Here is a 21698-nt window from a genome sequence, read left to right on the forward strand (position 1 = left end):
GCGAATCAGTAGAAAATATGTCTCTCTTCTCTCTCTGAATCTTTTGTACCATTTAACAAGAGGCCCAAGGGCCTTAACGGTCACCTGAGTATAACACTGTAAAGGATCCATACAAGTATAACATAAAATAAAAATAAACTGATAGATGATGATATGTTGTCCTAAACCAAGAGGAATAGATGATCAGGGATCAACAAAATAGTAAGTCTTTAATCATTAACAAATCAAAATACTTACCAGTGCTAATAAACTCCCATTTGTCACTATCATCATGCAGACCAAATAAACAGATAATGATTGTGCTCATGTAGTAAACCCAACATATTCACTCTCGCATTGGTCTCTTAATCTTTGAAGAACATTAATGTACAAAAATAAGATATTTTTGTCTCATTTTCATTTATTTATTAATCACAAGTCCATCTGACCAATAAAAACTATAATAGTATTCTTTTGTAAATTACATTAAAAAATTCTAATATAATTCTTTTATTTAATCAATCAATTACATTATTTATATACAGTGGTGAATAGCAAAGGGAAGTAACTTCTCCCTTGATTGCAAATTGCCGAATTCAAAACGGAGCGAATTCAACTCTGTGCAAATTCTGAACTGCGTAAAATTGTTTTCAAGTGTAGAAGGGCGAAAATATCACGAGGCAAAAATAACCCTGTCTACAGTAATAATTCTTTCTCTCGAAAATCGACTTGAAATTCGATTTATTATGGGTTTTTTTATTGAACACATAATTCAAATGCTTGACTGGTGCTATAAAATTTATACTTTGATGGTTGAGCTTATATATAAAGAACAGAAAGTTTAAATTTTGAAAATTTCAGCTTAATACTTTATAATTTTCTAATTCATCATGAAATACAAAACACATTTTCTTGTTACCCGTCACATTCATCATTGCGTTTTATAACATTCGCACAACTGCTTACCTACCTCTGCCTAACAAACTTTACTTGACGAGTTCCATCCAGGAAATAAATACTGACTAAAACATGTCTTGTATGTGACTTTTAAAATGTAATGAACAGCTGATTTCAACGTACAGTACTATAAATGATTTACTCAGAAGAGAAAGATCCTAACTCGACGTTGGCAGATGAATCAAGTTGTCGCAGTACAATTTATTTCGTACATGAGCAATTTGTCTCTCTGTCTCTCTCCTCTCTCTCTCTGAATCACAAGAGGCCCAAGGGCCTTAACAGTCACCCGAGTATAACATTGTAAATGATCCATACAAGTATAACATGAAAGAAAAATAAACTGTTAGATGAAGATATGTTGCCCTAAACCAAGAGGAATAGATGATCAGGGATCAACAAAATAGTAAGTCTACTAATCATTAACAAATCAAAATACTTGCCAGTGCTAATAAACTCCCATTTATCACTATAATCATGTAGACCAAATAAACAAATAGTGATTGTGCTAATGATTGGCCTCTCTTAATCTTTGAAGCACATTGATGTACAAAAATAAGATATTTTTGTCTCATTTTTATTTATTGATTAATCACAAGTCTATCTGACCAAAAAACTATAATAGTACTCTTTTGTAAATTACATTAAAAAATTCTTATTTAACTCTTTATTTAATTGATCAATCAATTACATTATTTACAATAGTGAATTTTTCATAGCAAAGGGAAGTAACGAGTATAAATTTCCTTACAATGTCAATAGAGCCCTGCCCATCGTCAAAACACTTGACTAAGTGGTCAGAAATTTCACATATCCGGTAATACACCTTGCTCATTACAACTTTGTACTCTGTTTGGCTCCTAAATGCCCCCCCCCCCCAAAAAAAAAAAAAGAAAAAGAAAAAAGACTCAAGAAATATTGCATTTTTCACCATAATAGGGATAGTACTAGAAATTTGAATATAATTAATAATATGAAGAATCTAAATTAGACATGTTTGATAAAATCGTCAAACCAATACTCTTATATGAATGCGAAGTAACGGGTTTTAAACTAATGACTAAACTAATAGAGAAATTACACCTAAGATTTTGTAAACATATTCTGAGCCTGAAAACATCAACACCAAACTTTATGGTGTATGGAGAACTTGGTAGACATCCTTTAATAATTGATATCAAAGTTAGAATGATTTCATTTTGGAATAAACTCATTAATGCCCAGAGCTCTTAATTGTCTGCAAAACTTTTATGTGCATTGAAAATCTATAAGAATCCATGGTGTGAATTTGTTCAGAAAATTTTTAATGAATGTTGATTGACTTATATGTGGTATGAAAATTCAATTAATATATCTTGGCTAAGAAATACCGGTAAGGTATTTACCACTCTTTTAGATCAGTTTAAGCAAACATGGTTTAGTGATGTACAAACTTCCCCTAAAGGTTTTAACTATAGTATTTTTTATAAAAATCATTGATCTTTGAAGACGAATTCTTGAATTTGCCTCCTAAACAATCCAAGAAATATTGCTTATTTAGAACTGGGAATGCAAAATTACCAGTTGAGACTGGTAGATGGTGCAATGGTATTGGACATGAATTTCATTACTTATTGAAATGTACTGTTGTATCTATAAAGAACTCAAGAGTTATGTATTTGTCAGAATATTTTCAATCGAATCAAAATTTGTTGAAATTTGAAATGCTTTTTAATGTAACCAATATTAATCAACGTAGCAAAATTTGTAAATTGTTAGATATCATAATTGAGAGAGCTGGCTCTCTTGGTTGACATACTCTGTTACCCCTTCTTCGGGCATGTAATATTTTCTGTTTATGATATTGTACATATCTTCTCTTCACTGTTTTGTCAGTTATGAGAATAAAGCTCATTTATTCAACCTGGAAAACCTTAATTATCTCCAGATATACGAAAACGCTAACTTATCAAAGTTAATGCAGTTTTTTTAAAATTTAATTTTAAAGAATTTTCATTGAAATTTACACATATTCTTTTTTTTCGACTAACTGATTACAGATTTTTCTAACCGATTACCATCGTTTTGACCGAAAAATCGGTTAACCGGTTACAAATTGCTATCCCCACTATATAATCAACAGAGCCCCACCCTAACACCAGGATCCCTGATAAAGGGGCAACAAATTTCACAACTTTGGAAGAGGCGCACTTGCTCATCTAAATATATATTTGTCTGCTAAATATACAGGGGAGATATTTAAAGAATTTATAGATTTGCATTATATGATCAAAAGAGCCCGGCCCTTGCACCAGGACCTGTGACCCTGGGGCCATGTTTCTTAATTTGGATGAATTCAAAAATAATGACGGAGAAATTGAATTTTTTTTTTCAGCTTACCATAACAAATTTTTCAAAGATTACATCAAATTGTATATACATTCTTATTAAAATTTCCAAAATGACAATAAAATTGACAAATACATAAAAAAGGATCAATTTTTTTTTAATCAGAAGAACTTCATTTGAAAAAAGAAAATATTACTACATTCTAAAAGACTTTCTGAAATACATAATCAAAAGAAATTAAAGTTTTTTTTAATCTTTCAGAGTTGTGTCAGGGATAAAAATGGTTAGATCTAAACCTTGTTCTCTTCTGTATGTGAAAATTGGCAATTTTGGTTGTTATTTAACATTGATTGTCTCAATTATGGTCTAAAACGTTTTAGTAGGAAAGAAATTTTATTGAATTTAGTCAATTCTTCAAATATAAGGCTTAGCCGAAAAAGAAGTTTGATAAAGAATGCTTTCTTATAAAAATACTAGATTTTAAAGTTATCTTTTACCTTTTTCGTTGCACTCCTGACATCTAGTATCTTTTTTTTTTTTTTAAATAAATATTGTATAAATTTTTTAAATGAAAGCTATTCTGTGAATTACTTAAAGTGTCCAAAAATGTCTGCGATTTGTTGATATAAATAATATTGTTGATATAAATAATGATTTCAACTACAAATAGTGAAAACATTTTCTGCAATTTATTTTGTTTTAAAGAGAGATGAAGTTCATTGGTAATTATAAAACAGTTTTTTTTTCAATCCTATTTAGATTTTAGATTAAAGCCACAGAACACAAAAATTCCTAACATTCTGGCAACCTAAGTAGTAATGAAATTGTGCATTATTTATAGTCCAATACTTCATTGTTAAAATTGTTTAAACTTTGCTTTATATCACAAATGATTCCCTAGTTATGTCGTAAAACTAGTTTATGATATAGTAAGAAGAAAACAAGAGGCCCAAGGGCCACATCGCTCACCTGAGCACCTTTGCTGTTCTTGAGAAGAAGATTTTTAAAGATTTCTCCTATATATTCCTATGTAAAAATTTGATCGCCCACTGTGACCCCACCCTACCCCCAGGGGTCATGATTTGAACAAACTTGAATTAACACTACCTGAGGATGCTTCCATGTAAATATGACCAATCAAGGCTTTGCTGTTCTTGAGAAGAAGGTTTTTAAAGATTTACCCTATGTATTCTTATGTAAAACATTGATTGCCCACTGTGGCCCCACCCTACCCCCGGGGGTCATGATTTGACCAACTAAAATCTTCACTACCTGAGGATGCTTCCATATAAATATGACCATTCAAGGCTTTACTGTTCTTGAAAAAAAGATTTTTAAAGATTTTCCGATTGTATTCTTATGTAAAACTTTGATCGCCCACTGTGACCCCACCCTACCCCCGGGGGTCATGATTTGAACAAACTTGAATCTACACTACCTGAGGATGCTTCCACATAAATTTCATATTTTCTAACACAGTGGTTCTTGAAAAGAAGATTTTTGAAAGATGCCATAAATTATTATGAATTCGCAATTATCTCCCCTTGGAAGAAGGTGTGACCCTTCATTTGAATAAATTTGAATCCCCTTCACCCAAGGATACTCTGTGACAATTTTGGTTGAAATTGGCCCAGTAGTTCTAGAGAAGAAGATGAAAATGTGAAAAGTTAACAACGATAACAACAACGACGACGCCAACACCAACTACGACGACAATTTTGATCAGAAAAGCTCACTTGAGCCTTTGGCTCTGATGAGCTAAAAGTATATTTTACGTATAGGATATTTTACTTAATGGGACAAACGCTGTTAGCAATTAAGGTTAACAAGAAGCATTCTACTCATCAATTTTTGTTTATATATGTATTTGTACATATTTGATAATTGATAATTTCTTCATTTTTGTTAAACTCCTGACGAAGTGCATGTGAGACTTCACAAGTAGAATTGTGAAGCATAAATTACATCAGAAAATATTCTATTGTTTCAGTAAAATCGTGGTGGAATTATTTGAATATTATTACAATTTTTCTGTTTGCTTTCTTTTAAAATTTCTTTAAAAAATTGGAAGAAAAGATAAAAACATATCTGTTTTGATGAAATCGAGAAAGGGATTAATTTTATCATTGAACTTGGATCTTTAAAAAATATTTGCTGACAAGGTCATTGTATCGACCATAGAACGTGCGAAATGATGATTGTTGATATTCTTGTTTCATCAATTTGTTTGTGAATAGTATAGCTAGCCTCGTTTTTGAAATTGTTCGTACGTGGAGCACGCTCTTGTGTATCGAATCAACTTGGAGATATAAGGTGACGAGGTTATATTGCTAAATAAATATGGTAAAAGTTGAAGTCATCAAGCTTATCATAAAGTTTTGTTGTAAGGTTACCATTAAGGACTTTTTCTAGTGATATATCCAAATGTGAAACAGATGTGTCAGACTCTGTGGTATCTTTTATCTCAAGCTCACCGGGATATATCGTATCGACATAAGAATGGAAATAGCCATTGTTAATTGACAATACGTTGTCAATATATCTAAATGTCGAGTTGAAGGCCACAACAAGTGTTTTCTTCTTTTCACGTATAAGATTTTGGACAAATTCTGCTTCATATGAATACAAAAAAGGTCTGCTAATAACGGGGCGCAATTGGTACCCATGGGAATTCCAATAGATTGTTGGAAGACCTGGTCTCCAAAAACCGCATAGATATTGTCAATCAGAAACTCAAGAATCTTTTTAATGTCAACTTCAGAGTACTTGTGTGTACAATCAGAATGTTTTTTAACAAAATATTTTTGCAAATGAACAATGACAAGGTAATAAAATTTTTGAGTTCCATTTTTATTGAAAAAGCAGCTGTCAATGATATCAAAAAGCCTGGACTTTAATTTATCGTGGGTAATGGTTGTGTATAAAGTTGAAAAGTCGTAAGTTTTTAAGCTGTTGATTTTGGTAAAATCTTGTGATTTCAAATTTTCCAAAAGTTCCTTGGAATTTTTAAGTATCGACATCTGATTTACACCACTTCTCGAATATATTGTTGCACAGTATTCTTGAAGTTTCTCCTTCACTACTGTTAATGTCTTAGTGAGGAGTAAAGAAAGAGGATTGGTTGAACATTTACTGGAACCCGCTATGTATCTTTGTTTGTAAGGATTTTTATGAAGTTTCAGTCCAATATAAATATGGTAATTCAAATTCATTTTGATTGCTTGGAATATTAAAAATATTCAAAACTGACATATGATTTTGAAGAATGTCTTCCTTAGAAAGGGAACTATGCGTATAAGTTGGATTACTACTTGTAGAATTAAATCCAAGTCCCTCTAAAATACATTTAATATAATGAGCCTTACAAACAAAGACAATGTTGTTACCTGCTTTATCAGCAGGGACCAGTACGTACTGATCATGTAATCTATCTAATTCTTTTTTCACTTCTGGATTACTGAATACAGAAGGATAGATGGTTCTCATATGGCCCCTCAATCTTTTAATGCGCGATTTTAACATACATCTGATACATTTAATCAATTCTGACAGTCAAGGTCCTCTATTTCATGTCTGGCCCATTGTCTGGCGTAATCCTCTACAGAATCCATAATATTTATGAAATTCCGACGCCAGTTGAAGGATCGGGGTTCCCTATATTTAGGACCTTTTAAAATTAGTGATCTAAGGTCCTCATTATTAACTATATTTACGTCACCAGTAATAACGTGTCCAGCAGGACTATAGTTATAGGATGAAGAAGACCATGAACACGATGGGGGATTATGTTTCAGATATTCGATATCCAGGCCCTGTAAAGTTTTCTTGTAATTAAAAAGTTTGGAAGCAATAGTCGATGTATATTTGTAGGAAATACAAGGTGTAGTCTTTAACTTGAAATATGATGGAATACAAGACTGGATTCTTTTGTGATTAAGAGTATTACTTATATTAACCGCGTCAATTCCTTTGTTGGCATATTGAAGTTTAAGGAAAAAACGGATTGTTTTAGCTGCATTTTCTTCAGTAAAACGTAGGGGTTTAAAAAGCCTATGACTTGCAATATCCATAATCACAGATCCGAGCCTATATTCTGGTGTCGAGGAATCAAAAAATGGACTTTCATTGACCTTTTCAAGAAGACTATTTAAAAGTTTCAAAGGACAGAGTAAAGTTTGGTGCGAATATGATATAGACCTAACTGTTGATTTACGTAAGGTAGTAATGAATCAAAAGAGACATCGTGTATTAAAGGTTTATTGTAAGACCGATGTCCATGACTACGCTTACGTCTCTATGTATGGTTAAAAGTCTCATCACATTTACATTGTTACACTGTGGACTGGAAAGATTTCCAAAACTATCGACATTGTCATTACATCCATAGGGAAAGGCTGTCCCTAACTTTCTAATCCAAAATTCTTCTCGTTGTCTACGGAAAGGTGTGCATAAATGTACTCAGTAATGGACTGTTTGTCTTCTAGAATTCTAACTTTCATTGACAAAATGGAATGATCAGGTAAATTAAAATGTTTGCATAAAAGTTGCTGACCCCCATTATTTATCTAAAATCTATGACCTGATATTCTTTTAATGAGCGATCCCTTGGTTTCACCAACATAAACAGATTTTTTAAAGACCATGCATCAAAGGTACCATAACTTTATTACACGTCATAAGTTGGAAAGCAATATTTTAATAACCATATTTGTAAGAGATCCAGTGAAAAAAAGAGACGCAAGATTGATTGATTGATTGTCGTCCCGGTCAAGAATTTTTCACTCATATAAAGACGTCACCATAAATCGGTAAAGGGCTTCAAATTTAGACCTTTACTCGGCACTTAGGACCATTGAGCAATGAGGGTTCTTTATAGTGCCAACGGCTACCAAGACACAGGGCCTCGGTTTTTGGGAACCGCAACTTTCACTTCAAAGTGCTTAGGTCAGTCGCGGCCGTGATTCGAACACAAGACCTTCCGATCACGGAGCGAGCGCTCTATCGACTGAGCTACTGTGACGGTAAAGAGACAGGAAGTCTGACAATCTACTTGATGAAAAGAAGGAATAATAATCTATGACAAAGGTCATTTCATTTGGAATCAGAATTATATTATTTATGGTTTGTAATGATGTTTTTCATATTCATACTAGGTTAACAATTTATCAAAAAATATTTTATTAACGAGCAGTTTTATTTTTAAAAAATAATTCAGAAATCATTGTGTAGCATTTTATTTTTTCTAAGCGTGTCAAACATAGGGGGAATAAAATTGTTTCTGATGTTTATTTTCTTCCTCATTTGGTCTCCATTGTCAGGATACCTGAAAATAATATTGGTAGAATGCTGAACTATATATTCTAAATAACTGTTTTTTTCTGTACAAAACCGACCTCAATACCAGACAGATTTTGAGGAACCAATTGTCAAACTGTATTTTTTTTTGTAGAATTTATCAGATGGTAGTAAATACGTACGGTACAAGAATTAAAATACGATACATTGAAATTTTGTATTTACTATCATCCCGTCAATTTAAAATTTACAATTTGACACATTTCTAAGGAATGCAATTGATAATAAGATATTGAATTTATGTCTTCATCAAGATTATCTATTTACTTTTTTATAGTGTTTGCAGTACATTAAGCGGAAACTTCATTATAAACAGATCCATATACAGTACTTCAACGCAGGAAACCAATCACCAAGCCACCTCAGTGGGTAAATATATAAACAAAGTCAGGCCTATAGACTTTTGTTAAATAAGCACAAGTGAAAAAAAGGACAAAAAAAGAACAAGCATACGCTTCTTTTCCTACCCAAGGGAAGTTTTCATTTTATTATGATATTTGATTGGCGCCAAATGAACAAAAACATGAACATTAACCTCTCAAAATAACAAAACAAAAAAAAAAAAAAAAAAAAAAAAAAAATGTAGAATAAAACATTTTGATGTACAATACATTATCTGATATGATTTTTCTAATTAAAACATATCTTGTTGAACATAATAAATTGATTTAGACAATGAGATTGTCATTTTTAATACAAAGAAAATGAATATAAAAGCACATGATAAACCAACAAACAAAATATAAGTGAGAAGAACCATAGGTGTGACACAGAAATAATGCAATGAAATATATGAAGATAACGATCAGTATTCAAGCTCAAAAGTCCATTCAAACAATACAAATCGGGAGCAGAGCAAACACGGACCTCTAAAACATCAGAGGTGGGATCAGGTGTCATGGAGGAGTGAGCATCCCCTGCCGACCGGTCACGCCCGCCGTGTGCTCCTTGTCCTGATCGGGGAATACGGAAAAATCCGTCGACAATTCAGTGTGTAAATAATGGCCTAACAATTAGTATGAAAGACGTCAGTCAGCATATGACTTAATGATAGATTGTATTTGTTGCAAGAAAAGGAGCTGATCATTGTAATCGTTCAAAGTTTTCAATATATGTAGATATTACGACCTTTAATAATATTTGTACTGTTTTGGTGGCCAGAACAGAACCATTTTAATATCCAAAAATTCCTTTGTTAATACTATAAAATACTAATAATTCTATTTTTATTTATTATTACTTTTACTATACAAAGATTATTGCTCTGTGATCAATAAGAAAAAATCATTCCATTTCCATAAATTAGACTGATTATGTTATAATGTAAAGTGAACTTTGTCACATAAATCTTGCAATTTTTTTTTAATCAGGTTAATTTTCTGATCTATTTGATATTTTTCATATTTTATAAAATGGCTTAGAAACAAAAATTCAAGCCATTAAAAATGACAATGCTAAAGTTTAACAAGCATTCTGAGAGTATTGCATTAGCAATACTAGTCCCCTACCGGCAAGTGTAATCTGGTTCCCGTTAAAAATTGAAAATGCCATAATTCCGTCAAAAATCATTGAAGCGGGACGAAATGCAAACTTGATCTATAACTAATAAAGGTAAAGTCACATACCAAAAATCAGCTCAATATCTGAAAGAGTTAAGAAGAAAATTGCGGAAAACCCCTAAAAATTGAAAAGGCCGTAATTCCGTCAAAAATCAATGGAGCAGAACGAAATGCAAACTTGTTCTGTAACTCATCAAGGTACACTCACATACCAAAAATCAGCTCAATATCTGCAAGCGTTTAGGAAAAAAAGTGCGGAAAACCAAGTGGGACAGACTGACAGACAGAGGGACAGACAGACAGACGGACGGACAGACGGACGGACAGACTCAGAGGAAACCTATAGTCCCCTCCGGTTTCACCGGTAGGGGACTAATAATGTTAGTCATCTCTCCTATAAAGGTCATAAACAATTAAAGAAAAGATTAAGAAATGTAAATAAATAAAAAAAAAATCTCTAACGCACAATATAATGATCGATACTGTACATCTTTGAAATCCATCTATAATGTCGATCTGTCTTGAACGACATATACATTTATACTTTTGAAGAATGACGTGAACTATCCTGATGTAGTCTTCATAGATTAAACTTTATCTGGAGCCTTGTTTGTAGAAATACTACCTTAAAAATCAAATAGAAGTTCTCTTAAAACTAAAAAAATGAGGTGACGTGAACATATCTTAATGTTAAAAAAAAAGTAATCTGAAAGTTTAATGTATCTTTGCTCATACAGAAGTCCGAAATATCTGACATTTTCCAGTCCTTTTCCTGCCACGCTAAATATCAAAATCGTGAGAAACGCCTGGAAAACGTCAGATATTTCGAACTGCTTATACAGATATGAAAAAAAACAAGGAATGTGCGTTTTAAATATCTTAGAAATGTAATCATTATATCCTTTTAATACCATCACCTTTGTACATGATTGTATGTTGATAATTAGTACACTGTTGTACACTCATCACCTTTGTACATGATTGTATGGTAATAATTAGTACACTGTTGTACACTCATCACCTTTGTACATGATTGTATGGTAATGATTGATACATTGTTATATACTCATCCTATTTTTTCTTCCTCTTAGGATGTGTTTTGTCGGTGACTTATTACTAGAAAGACCTTTTTCACTTTAAATAACATTTGCACTCATCCAGTTTTAGGTCAGTAGATTTTTTTTATTGGCAGTTACAAAAACTTTTTATGACAAGGCAATTTTTATAGAAAAATCGTTTCTTCAGAAATTAGGTTGATAGTTTATGTAGTCATGGTGACACAATCATGACGGGTTGTAAGCCTTGATTTTGTTGCTTTTATGATACATTGCACAGAACAACTTTGAAATAGTATCGAAGGTCAAAAAGGAAGAGAAAACTCTTGTCATTCTGCCCACAGGAACATCAAGGTACTTTACACAAAATATTCCGATATCTTATTTGGTGGATATTGTGTGATGGAGATGATGATTACAGAAAGGAAATATAAATTCACTGATTAGGAATTTTAAGCAGTTTTGAAAGGAAATAGTAATAACAGAAATAAAAATACTTACAACGGGGATATGGAATACACATTGAGTGTCCCAGTGTGTTTGGTACTTGACGGCAATCGTTGTTTCATAAAACCAGGAGCCTAATTTTAGCAAACACATACTAGGATTGTACTCACAAGGCAAGAGATAAGCAAACCTTCTGTCATTCATCAAACATTCATGTGACTTATCAAATCTATAAATTTCTTAGATAGCTGATTAGCGATTTCACTGGATTGAAGAATCGACAATGGAAATATATGTTTGTCTTTTATTCCTGTCTGTTTGTCTGTCCGACATGCCTGTTATCGCTGACGAAGGATGCTGTGGAAAGGCACAAGCTGGTCAATGCCCGTAATTCATTTTATTTTTCTGAGATTGGAAGATTAATTTATACATCTTTTTACATAAGAAATTCAAGAGAATGCACTTATCAATAACTATCTTTCAGAAAATGCTGCAACAACTATTATTTGGTCGACGGAAATTGCTCTGGTTCGTTTTCTTTTGAATTTTCATATCATCACTAACCCAAAGTCATTTCACCGAACTGCATTTTTAAAATCAATTTCATTCGTAAAATGATAAAAAAAAAAATCCCCCAATTCTCTGTGTACTTCAGTTATCTAGAGAATAATATTATGATTGACAAATTTTATTTTTTTTTTTAAGAATGTGAGCCCGGATTCTTTGGGGAGAATTGCTCCGATGTATGTGTTTATCCTTATTTTGGCCTCAAATGTTTACAGGAGTGTCGATGTGACAAGCATCTATGTGACCCAGTCACGGGCTGTCATGAGGAAAGTACCAGTAAGTCATCTCTGGTTTCACCCAGTGAAAAAAAAAACTACGGAGTTAAAAAAAAGTTACTCATCAAAATTCAGATGAATCAAATTAACTTGTCAGAAATATTTTAATGCGAAAAATATTTTAGTTTGATAAAAAAAAATTGACCACCAGTTAAACTCTTTTATGTTATAAAATCATTAATACATTTTAAATCTATTTCATTTCATAAAAAAAATTACAAATACCATAAGATTAATATTTAATTTTATGATTGAAAAAATCCTTACTTCCTGAGATCCAACATTGTAGAAATCATACGAAGTTATGATGAGACCTTATGCATGAGACCTTATAGGTGAACATACCATTTATTTTTCTCTACATTGAATTAGAAAAAATAGATAAGTAGCTACCATGTTGTTGTTTCAGTTATGGAAAGTTATGTTCACCTGCACCCGACTTCCAGGTGAACATAACATTTTTTTTACTACAGATTTGCACTTAAAATAGATAAAAAAAAATTTCTAAATTAATACCACTGGTATGTCCCGCTTCTCTTCAAAGGAATTCAACAAAATGTAAACAAACAACAAGGATGGCAAGGTTTGTTTCATTTAATCATTGAATCGTATAATAAAACAATTTTTGTTGTTTATTTCATCCAAAACGACGTCTCCCTCGAAGTACAAAATTCACATCGCCCTTCGGGTTCGTTGAATATTGTACTCCCCAGGTTGCAATATCATCGTACTGAACTCAAAACAGCTCTTACTGTATATTATGAGAAATTAAGGGGAAACGTTTTAATTTTCCTTTTTGAAATAAACATTCTGATTTACATATAATAATTAAGCTTGTTTATCAAGAACTCGATTATAAATGATTCATCATACAAGCTGAAATTATAACGTACATATATGAAAACTATTTTTAAAAAACGAAGACATATTTCTAACGTATGTTCTACATATGTTAAACAAATAAAGGTTTAGCACACATATTTGTCTCTTGCTAAACAAAGTATGAACATATGTCAATTTTGACATTTGCAGATATATTCAATTATGAGACATATAATTAACAAACCTTTACGAGCATGAGTTCAACAATAATTATAGTGATAAAAATACTTTAAAATTACCTTGAACAAGTGAGTAGGAGATATAGTAATAATAAATATTCATTTGAAACCCTTTTGTGAACACAGGTTGCATTTTTAATTTTTACCAAGTATTTTTACTATTAAGCACAAGTCGCCCACGTGGCGCAGTGGTTAGAGCGTCTGCTCTAGAGTCGTGGAGTAAGGAGTTGATCCTTTCGTCGCGGGTTGGAATCCCACCGGGGGCCGTGGAGACCGGTCCTTCGGATGAGACCGTATAAACCGAGGTCCCGTGTCGCAGTAGGTGTTGGCACGAAAAAGATCCCTCACTGCTCAATGGCCGTGAGTGCCGAGTATAGGTCAGAAATTTGCAGCTCTCCACCGGCAAGTGGTGGCGTCTCCATGTGAGTGAAAAATTCCCGAGAGGGACGTTAAACAACAAACAAACTATTAAGCACAAGCAGTACACGGGTTGAACATAGATTGCAATATTAATATTTAAGGAGGTAATGTGTAAGGAGGATTGTGGATTTCTTCCTACCACTTCTCTATCTGCCTTCTCTGTATCATCTTTGTAGAAAATCGGCAATAAAGAACTCGGTTATAAGGAAGTCTCTATTCAAAGGAGATGAAATGAAATTAATTTATTAAAAAAAAGAATTGTGTGTATAGATCTCACCTCTCAAATGGGTGGAGATTGATCACGTGACACAGATCTCTGACGATAATATTAAGCTTCGAGCTAGTTCTTTATAACAGCTGATGCTTTTATCCAAACGTTGCATTCACCCTATATATGTCATAAAGATTCATTTTTATCCATGATTATAATATGGAAATAAACTCGCATCCTCAAGAGAATTTACAATGTCTCAATAAAAGTCTAATTTTTTACAATCAACTTTAGCAATATCATTACTGTTCAAGGATCAGTATATCCATTTTAAACTTGAAGTTTACAAAAAATCTAAACATATAATTTCAGAACTTTTTTTGTTGGTGTACGTGACGATAAAGTAATTCTTCGAAAATTAAACGTTAGGCGTCGTGTGAAGTTTAGTTTAAACTGTAATTTTCTCCTCGCCACTTCCTGTAAATTTTACAGTAATATTTCATGCTGCTTGCGATAACAATTTTATTGTACTTCATAGGCTTTAGCATTAATTCAAAGAACCAATTTTTTGCAGCAAAAGGCACCACAAACACATCAGTTAATCTGACTGAATTTGGACACAAAACTGATGAAAATGTTCAATGGATGACCAATTTTATTGACAGTTCCCATCTACAAATAGTTTTTACTGTCGGTGGCGTGGCGCTCGGATTTTGTATTCTTACAATAGTATTACTTGTAATCATGATTATTCGAAGACAGCAAACCAGTCGAGATCTGGATGTAGAATATCACGAACTACAGATGTTAGGTCATCACAAGGAAAATCTTGAGCGGAAGGCTACTCCCGTGGAAATGAACACCTATAGAAGCATAAGAAAGGTGGCATCCAAACCAAGATCTTCTGACAACTCGAGCTCTCATTGTTATCAAGATATACAAGAATACATGAGTATTGATGGAAATGCTGAAATACGTGACACAGAAAAAAATGACAAAGGTTTGTGCGAGTACCTAAAAATGGAAGATCCTTCAATGACAGACGATGGGTATCAAATCCCCATCGTCAAAGAGGCAATGTTATCAAAGAATTAGCATATGAATTAATAAATCTCCTAAAAAAAAATGAATTTTCGAATTAGGTTTTACTCTTAAAGAAAAGAAAAATAAATATCAGGTTTGACTCTTACAGAAAAAAAGAAAAATATTATTTTTTCAAAAGTGAAGGCATTCGTGATTTCATTGCAAAGTATTTCGTTGTACCTCTTTTGCAAAGTCATCTGATAATATACGTCTGACTCCCCCATCCTCACCCCCAAATATTAGTTTTATTGAGATTTTGTAGTTTATTTCCTTTTTGAAAGATCTGAAATGTGACACACACATATATAAGTAGGCTTTCTTTAGGTGCATCAAGCCTGACTCTTGAAACGGTGCTCAGTGCGAAAATGCCAATGCGTTTGTATGAGTTAAATACATCATATTGATACATCAGACTTGTTATGGTGATATGCCTGGTTGTGTTATGTCAGCATTGTAAAACGTTTTTCAGCATATATGTTGACATTTTGAAAATTAGAAAAGCAGTATCCGTTAAATCCATTTATATGCATAATTGATACAATGTCATTTATGCTATACATTTGTTGTCATATTAATGTATGAATACCAATATGTTCATATCATTGCTTATTCAGTTGTAATACCCAGTCATAAGGCATTAAGTTATTGACAAAGTATTAATGTTCTACGTTAGTGTTATATCTATCTATCTATCTATCTATCTATCTATCTATCTATATATATATATATATATATATATATATATATATATATATATATATATATATATATATATATATATATATATATATATATATATATATATATATATATATATATATATATAAGTTCTTTAGTCCTTATAATGATTTTGCGTGCATATACATGTACCACCTGTTAGACTATTGTTAAAACTTACTTTGATTACGGAGACAGGGGATGCTTACTCCTCCTAGGCACCTGATCCCGTCTCTGGTGTTTCCAGGGGTTCGTATTGTTTTGGTCCTCTTCACGATGCGTATTGCTTACAGGATTTATGAGATTTATCACTGTTTGTCATCTTAACCTTTTTTCATGTTTCTATTTACATAATGAAACAGGTGAACATAACATACAGTGATCGATCTCAAAAAACCTACAAACAATACAAATCTGTGAACAGGGCATAAAACACAGACCCCTGGAAACTCCAGAGGTGGGATCGGGTGCCTAGGAGGAGTAAACATCCGCTCTTGATCGGTCACATCCGCTTTGAGCCCTATGTATTGATCAAGTAGATCGTAATCCGTAGTCATATTCAGTATAAAATCAAAGGCCTAACGATGGTATGAAATATGTCAGTACAGAACAGAAACATGCTACCTCATGTTTCCCAGATAATGAAGAAAAAATTCCAAAGCATACCGAATTTTCAATATTAGAGAAAATTAGTTCCTCATGAATTAAATAATTATTTTCCTTGTGTAAGAATGTGAGAAGAGTTGTACACAAAGTCCTCCTCTGAAATAATATCTTCATAGTAGAATATAACATAGCTTACTTCCTTAATGATTTCAAATGTTTTTCACGGTAAATGTTATGACAATTCGAAAAGTGTTTATGTAATATATGTTAATCATGTGGAAAAAAATATAAACAAATATAGGCCATTCTTATCAAGAAATTATCATTGTACCATTGTTAATTGACAAATAATGTTTAGTTTTTTCTCCTCAGTAAATGAATATTTTATGTTTTACCGAGTTATTTTCCCTCAGATAATAAAAAATTTTTTTCACTTTAGAATAACGTCGATTGTCCTCTACGGATTCACATTTTTCTTCAGAGTTCGAGAAAAACCTTTTTTATAAATACAAATATGTCATGAACACCACAAAACTTTATCACTTATATGAAGGCTGTACAATAGATTTTTCATATTTGATACATCATGTTCTCCCGTAATCTCAAAACTATTTTGTTTCTATACGTAAAACTGTCTTAATAATAAAATTACGTGTGAAATATTATTTGAAATTCTGTTTTCAGTCCTCGTTATCATTTCTCTGATTTATGCAATCAATTCTTATTTCTGATGATATGCCATAAATTGTTTGTGTAATATTTATTGAATGGTTTAGTTCTAAGCTTTTCAGTCTATCTATCTATCTATCAATCTATCTATCTATCTATCTATCTATCTATATATATATATATATATATATATATATATATATATATATATATATATATATATATATATATATATATATATATATATATATATATATATATATATATATATATGTTTGGTTTACATAAGGACGAATACATGTGTCACAGTTCAAATTAAAATCTTGAATTTGTTTTGCATTTTTTTTTTAAATATCTGAGAAAAAAGTATTTTAATTTTTCTATGACTATTGTCAAACTAAATTTTGAACATTATCACACAAACCTGAAAGTGTGAACTATACTTTTTTAAATAAAAGCTACGTCAAATAATGTGATATACGTATTTCTGACATGACACTTACCAAGCATGCTCATTCCAATAGATGCGTTAATACAAAGGTTTCCATCTGGGCACAACCTATGTACATGTATGAAATTGATAAATAAATTGTTATATACTCACTCAGTGTATTTCTTCTCTAAGACGATGATCTTTGCAGTAACTTTTGTTCTTAGCCAATATTGAGTCAGTAGCGTATTTACTAGTATCTGGCAGGTATGATAAGCATTTATGACAAGGCAATTTTTAATGACAGCAAAATCACTCTCATCTCGCTTTACATGTACCTAATGTAGGTTTATAGATCGCCAAGTCATGGTGGCCAAGTCAAAACTGAAGCCCTGTTCTTAATCCCCTCATGTGTAGCAGCTGTCAATTATATCAAAAATCCTGGACATACGCAACGTACTTTGAACTTTATTGTCTTTTTCCCTGGAGTTGAATTAAGAGGTCCGATACTTAAAGGAACTGTGTGCTACATTTTAATGTCTATATAAGCTGTTGTACACTTCTTGTCAAATAAGTTGGGTAAAAAAAAGAATATATGTTTAGTATTTTTTGTATATTTTTCTTTGAATTATACAAGAATTTTCATCAATTGATATCTTTTCAAAACCCCTGGTAATGCATGCTCATTTTTTGTCTACGATCATCTGATGACGCTTTAATCTTAAATCAAGAATATCTTGAAAAATTATCAGTAGGTAAGGTACGTTGCGTATGTCCTTAAAGGGAAATATTTAACTAAAGTAACAATTATTGTTGTTAAATCGCCTACGAACTTCACTCGATATGTTCCGATTCTATGATCATATTTGGTGTGTCACAGTGAGTCACTCATGTTAACTATAAAATGGAAAATGAATTTATTGTATAAAGTTAAGCAGGTTTATTCGGAAATATTAACAAGTTCTAAAGAGATATTAATGTTAAATATACTTTGTTTATCCTTATATTTTTGATACTTTAGATAGGAAAATAAAATAAGGAAACGAATTAGCATACCGTTGCACTAATTAGGTCTGCACACTCGAGGTAAGAGATCAACGTCCAATTAAAATAATTACATGATTAATTAAATATCCTTATCGTTTAGCTATCACAATTAGGAATTCATTAAACCTAAGAATATACACTGGAGTGTGTTCGCCTTTAATTCATGTCTGTTTGTCTGACTGTCAAGGTTGTTTCTGATGACGAAAGGACGTTGTGGGAAAACACCGGCTAGTCTTTACTCGTTATTAATTTTCTGGGCTTTTGGGGCATTTTGCTGTTTGTCATTAATATTCTAAATTCCAAGCTCTAATTTTTAAAAGTTATTATTGTAATTACTTATCAGTTGAAAAAAAATCTATTTCAGGAAGTGTTGCATCAATTAGTTTTTCTGTCGACAGAATTTGTTCTGGGTTTTTTTCCACACTTTAAAAGAAAAAAAAATCGGTATTGGTTCAACTTTAAATACTATCAAGATGTGTACCACTTAAGACAAGAAAGGACAGTAAACAAATTGTGATTAATAAGTAAAAACTTGGCTAGTTTTGTCTCCAACATCACAAAAACTACAGACATTTCCAAACATCTTTATTTGAAAAATGGAATACAAGACACCTTAATTTGTTGATTTTTTTTTAAAATACAGAATACATTTCGAAGTATTTATTTCCATGTGTTATTTTGACATATTTCTTGATCCATCATATTACAAGATGGAGTCAGGGCAATGACGCCCAATCAAAAACTCAAGAATTTTTAGAAAATGTAAAACACCAAATTTTTCTACAGTGAATAACATCAAAATAAACGACTTTTCTACACTTTATACAACCATTCCTCACGATCAATTAAAAACGAGGCTTTATGATACAGAGAAAACTGGGGTTTTTTTCAATAAAGATGGAACTCGGAAACTTTCATATCTTATGATTAATCATCAACACAATTACTTTGTCAAAAATCGCTCTGATTCTACACAAAGGTACTTTGAAGTTGATATAAAAAGATGCTGGAGTTCCTCTGAAAACTTTCATGTAGTCTTTGGAGACCAAGTCTTCCAACAATCTGTTGGAATTTCGATGCATGGGCACTTATTGCATATTTGTTTTTATATTCCTCTGAGGCAGAATTTATTCAAAAACTTTTACACGAAAAGAAGAAAACACTTGCTGTACCCTTTCACTTGACATTCACATACATGCACAGTATATCGACGACGTTATATCAATTGATAATCGTTATTTCCATTCATATGTCGACTCGACACCACAGAGTCTGCCACATCTGTTTTATATTTGAATGTTTTACTGAATATAGACAAATCGATCATGGTAGCCTAGGTAGGGCGTTCGCTTTGTGATCGGGAGGTCCGGGCTCTATTCTCGTTCGCCGCGCCGCGTCAAACCTGAGACGTAAACATAGGTAGTGAATATTCCTTCACCAGGAGCCGGCACTAGGGGTGAAAGTCACAGGTCTTTCAGATGAGACCTTAAAAACCGAGCTCCTGGTAGGCACTGCAGGCGTTGGTAAAATAAAGATCCCTCATTACTCATTGGCCCTGAATGCCGAGTATAGGACTAAATTTGAAGTCCTTCGCCTCTCTACTTGAGAGAACAATTCTGAATGGGACGTAAAACAATATACAATCAATCTAGTGATAAGGGACAACTAACAACTAAATTGTACGACAAACGAAATGACTTCAGCCTTCCCATCATCGACTTTTCTTATTCATGTAGTAATATTCCGCTACCACCTGCATATGGTGATTATGTCTCCAAACTTATTCGATTCTCAAAAGCATGCTCTGAGTACGATCAATTTTGAAACCCAGGCTGGCTACTAACAGATAAGTTGATGTTATAGGATTTATGATGTTGATCAGTAATTGTCATGATCATCTTCACCTTTTTTCATTTTACCAAGCCATTTTGTGAGTCAGTTAAGTTTATCAGTGATATCCATAGATGACAACGCATTTTTTAAAAGACAACAGCAACTTTATATTGCTTTTGTGGATTGGGGTGGTTTTCAGTTTTGTTAAGTCGTATGGATAAAACATGCAGATAAGAGGCCTTGATGGGAACACTTCCAAGTTTTGATAATACATGGACAAAATATTTCTCTACAAAAACATGTACAGAGAATTCAGAATTCTACGAAAGTGAAACAAGAGATTACTATATCGCTTAACGAGCCAGTAAGTATATGTAATTGATTATTCAACATTCTATTTTCATATAAAAAGTTTAAATCTTAAAGTTTAAGCTTATCTATAACTACCAAATCTCCGCTTACAAACTAAAATCGAAAGTAGTTGTGCTATATTCTAAAGTTGTCAAAATCTATTTAAGCTTTGATTTTCGTTTATTTATTTATTGTTCATTATTTAAGTTAATAACGGTTAAGTCGGTAAGATTTTTGTTTTCTTTATTTTGATAAAAAGTATTTTCTTCCATAATTTTTTTTTTTTTTTTTTTTTTTTTTTGCTGTTGTGCACTTTTGTCATCACTTTCTTTACTTTTATAAAAAAATAATGTTTACCTTTTTGTACTTTCGATGTTTTTCTTAAATGCTATTGTTTGTAAGATTCATCAAGAGTGATTTATCATAATTTTTATACTTTTTGTTTTGTTCATAAATGCTACATTTTGTGAGATTTATCACGATTGGTTTATATTGATTTGTATTGATTTAAGTTTTTGTTGTATTTATTTTATCTGATGTAATTGTTATGTTTTAGCCTCTTTCCGCTTTATATTTATGTTTCATATTGTTATTGTAATGTTTTCATGTTGACATGATGTACAATAAATTTTAAAAATAAGGTTGATTTTTGATGTGATCTGGTAATTATATCAAGCATTTCTACTGATTGATGAATTTTGAAGAAATTTTTTGACTAATTCCCTAAACAATCACAGTGGTGAAATGTGCA

At 32.0% G+C, this 21698-nt stretch overlaps 1 protein-coding gene across 1 annotated transcript; it reads left to right on the top strand.

Annotated features, from left to right (window-relative positions):
• Nucleotides 1–11453: 11453 nt before the first annotated feature.
• Nucleotides 11454–15429, top strand: LOC133206057 (uncharacterized). The gene is made up of 4 exons (XM_061341964.1): nucleotides 11454–12064; nucleotides 12162–12205; nucleotides 12383–12520; nucleotides 14786–15429. The coding sequence occupies exons 1-4, from the start codon at nucleotides 11961–11963 to the stop codon at nucleotides 15304–15306; spliced, it is 807 nt and encodes a 268-aa protein (XP_061197948.1). The 5' UTR covers nucleotides 11454–11960; the 3' UTR covers nucleotides 15307–15429.
• The last annotated feature ends 6269 nt before the right edge of the window (nucleotides 15430–21698 follow it).

Source organism: Saccostrea echinata, unplaced genomic scaffold (assembly GCF_033153115.1).
Source record: "Saccostrea echinata isolate AGI-Se365-2 ecotype Australia unplaced genomic scaffold, CSIRO_AGI_Sech_v1 ptg000054l, whole genome shotgun sequence".
NCBI classification, from domain to species: Eukaryota; Metazoa; Mollusca; class Bivalvia; order Ostreida; family Ostreidae; genus Saccostrea; species Saccostrea echinata.

Bases quoted from the DNA above. Each gene is read 5' to 3' on its own strand.
- LOC133206057 (XM_061341964.1), top strand. From the start codon at position 11,961: ATGGAAATATATGTTTGTCTTTTATTCCTGTCTGTTTGTCTGTCCGAC. The intron at 12,206-12,382 runs GTTCGTTTTCTT...TTTTTTTTTAAG, and splicing joins GGTCGACGGAAATTGCTCTG to AATGTGAGCCCGGATTCTTT. The intron at 12,521-14,785 runs GTAAGTCATCTC...AATTTTTTGCAG, and splicing joins CTGTCATGAGGAAAGTACCA to CAAAAGGCACCACAAACACA.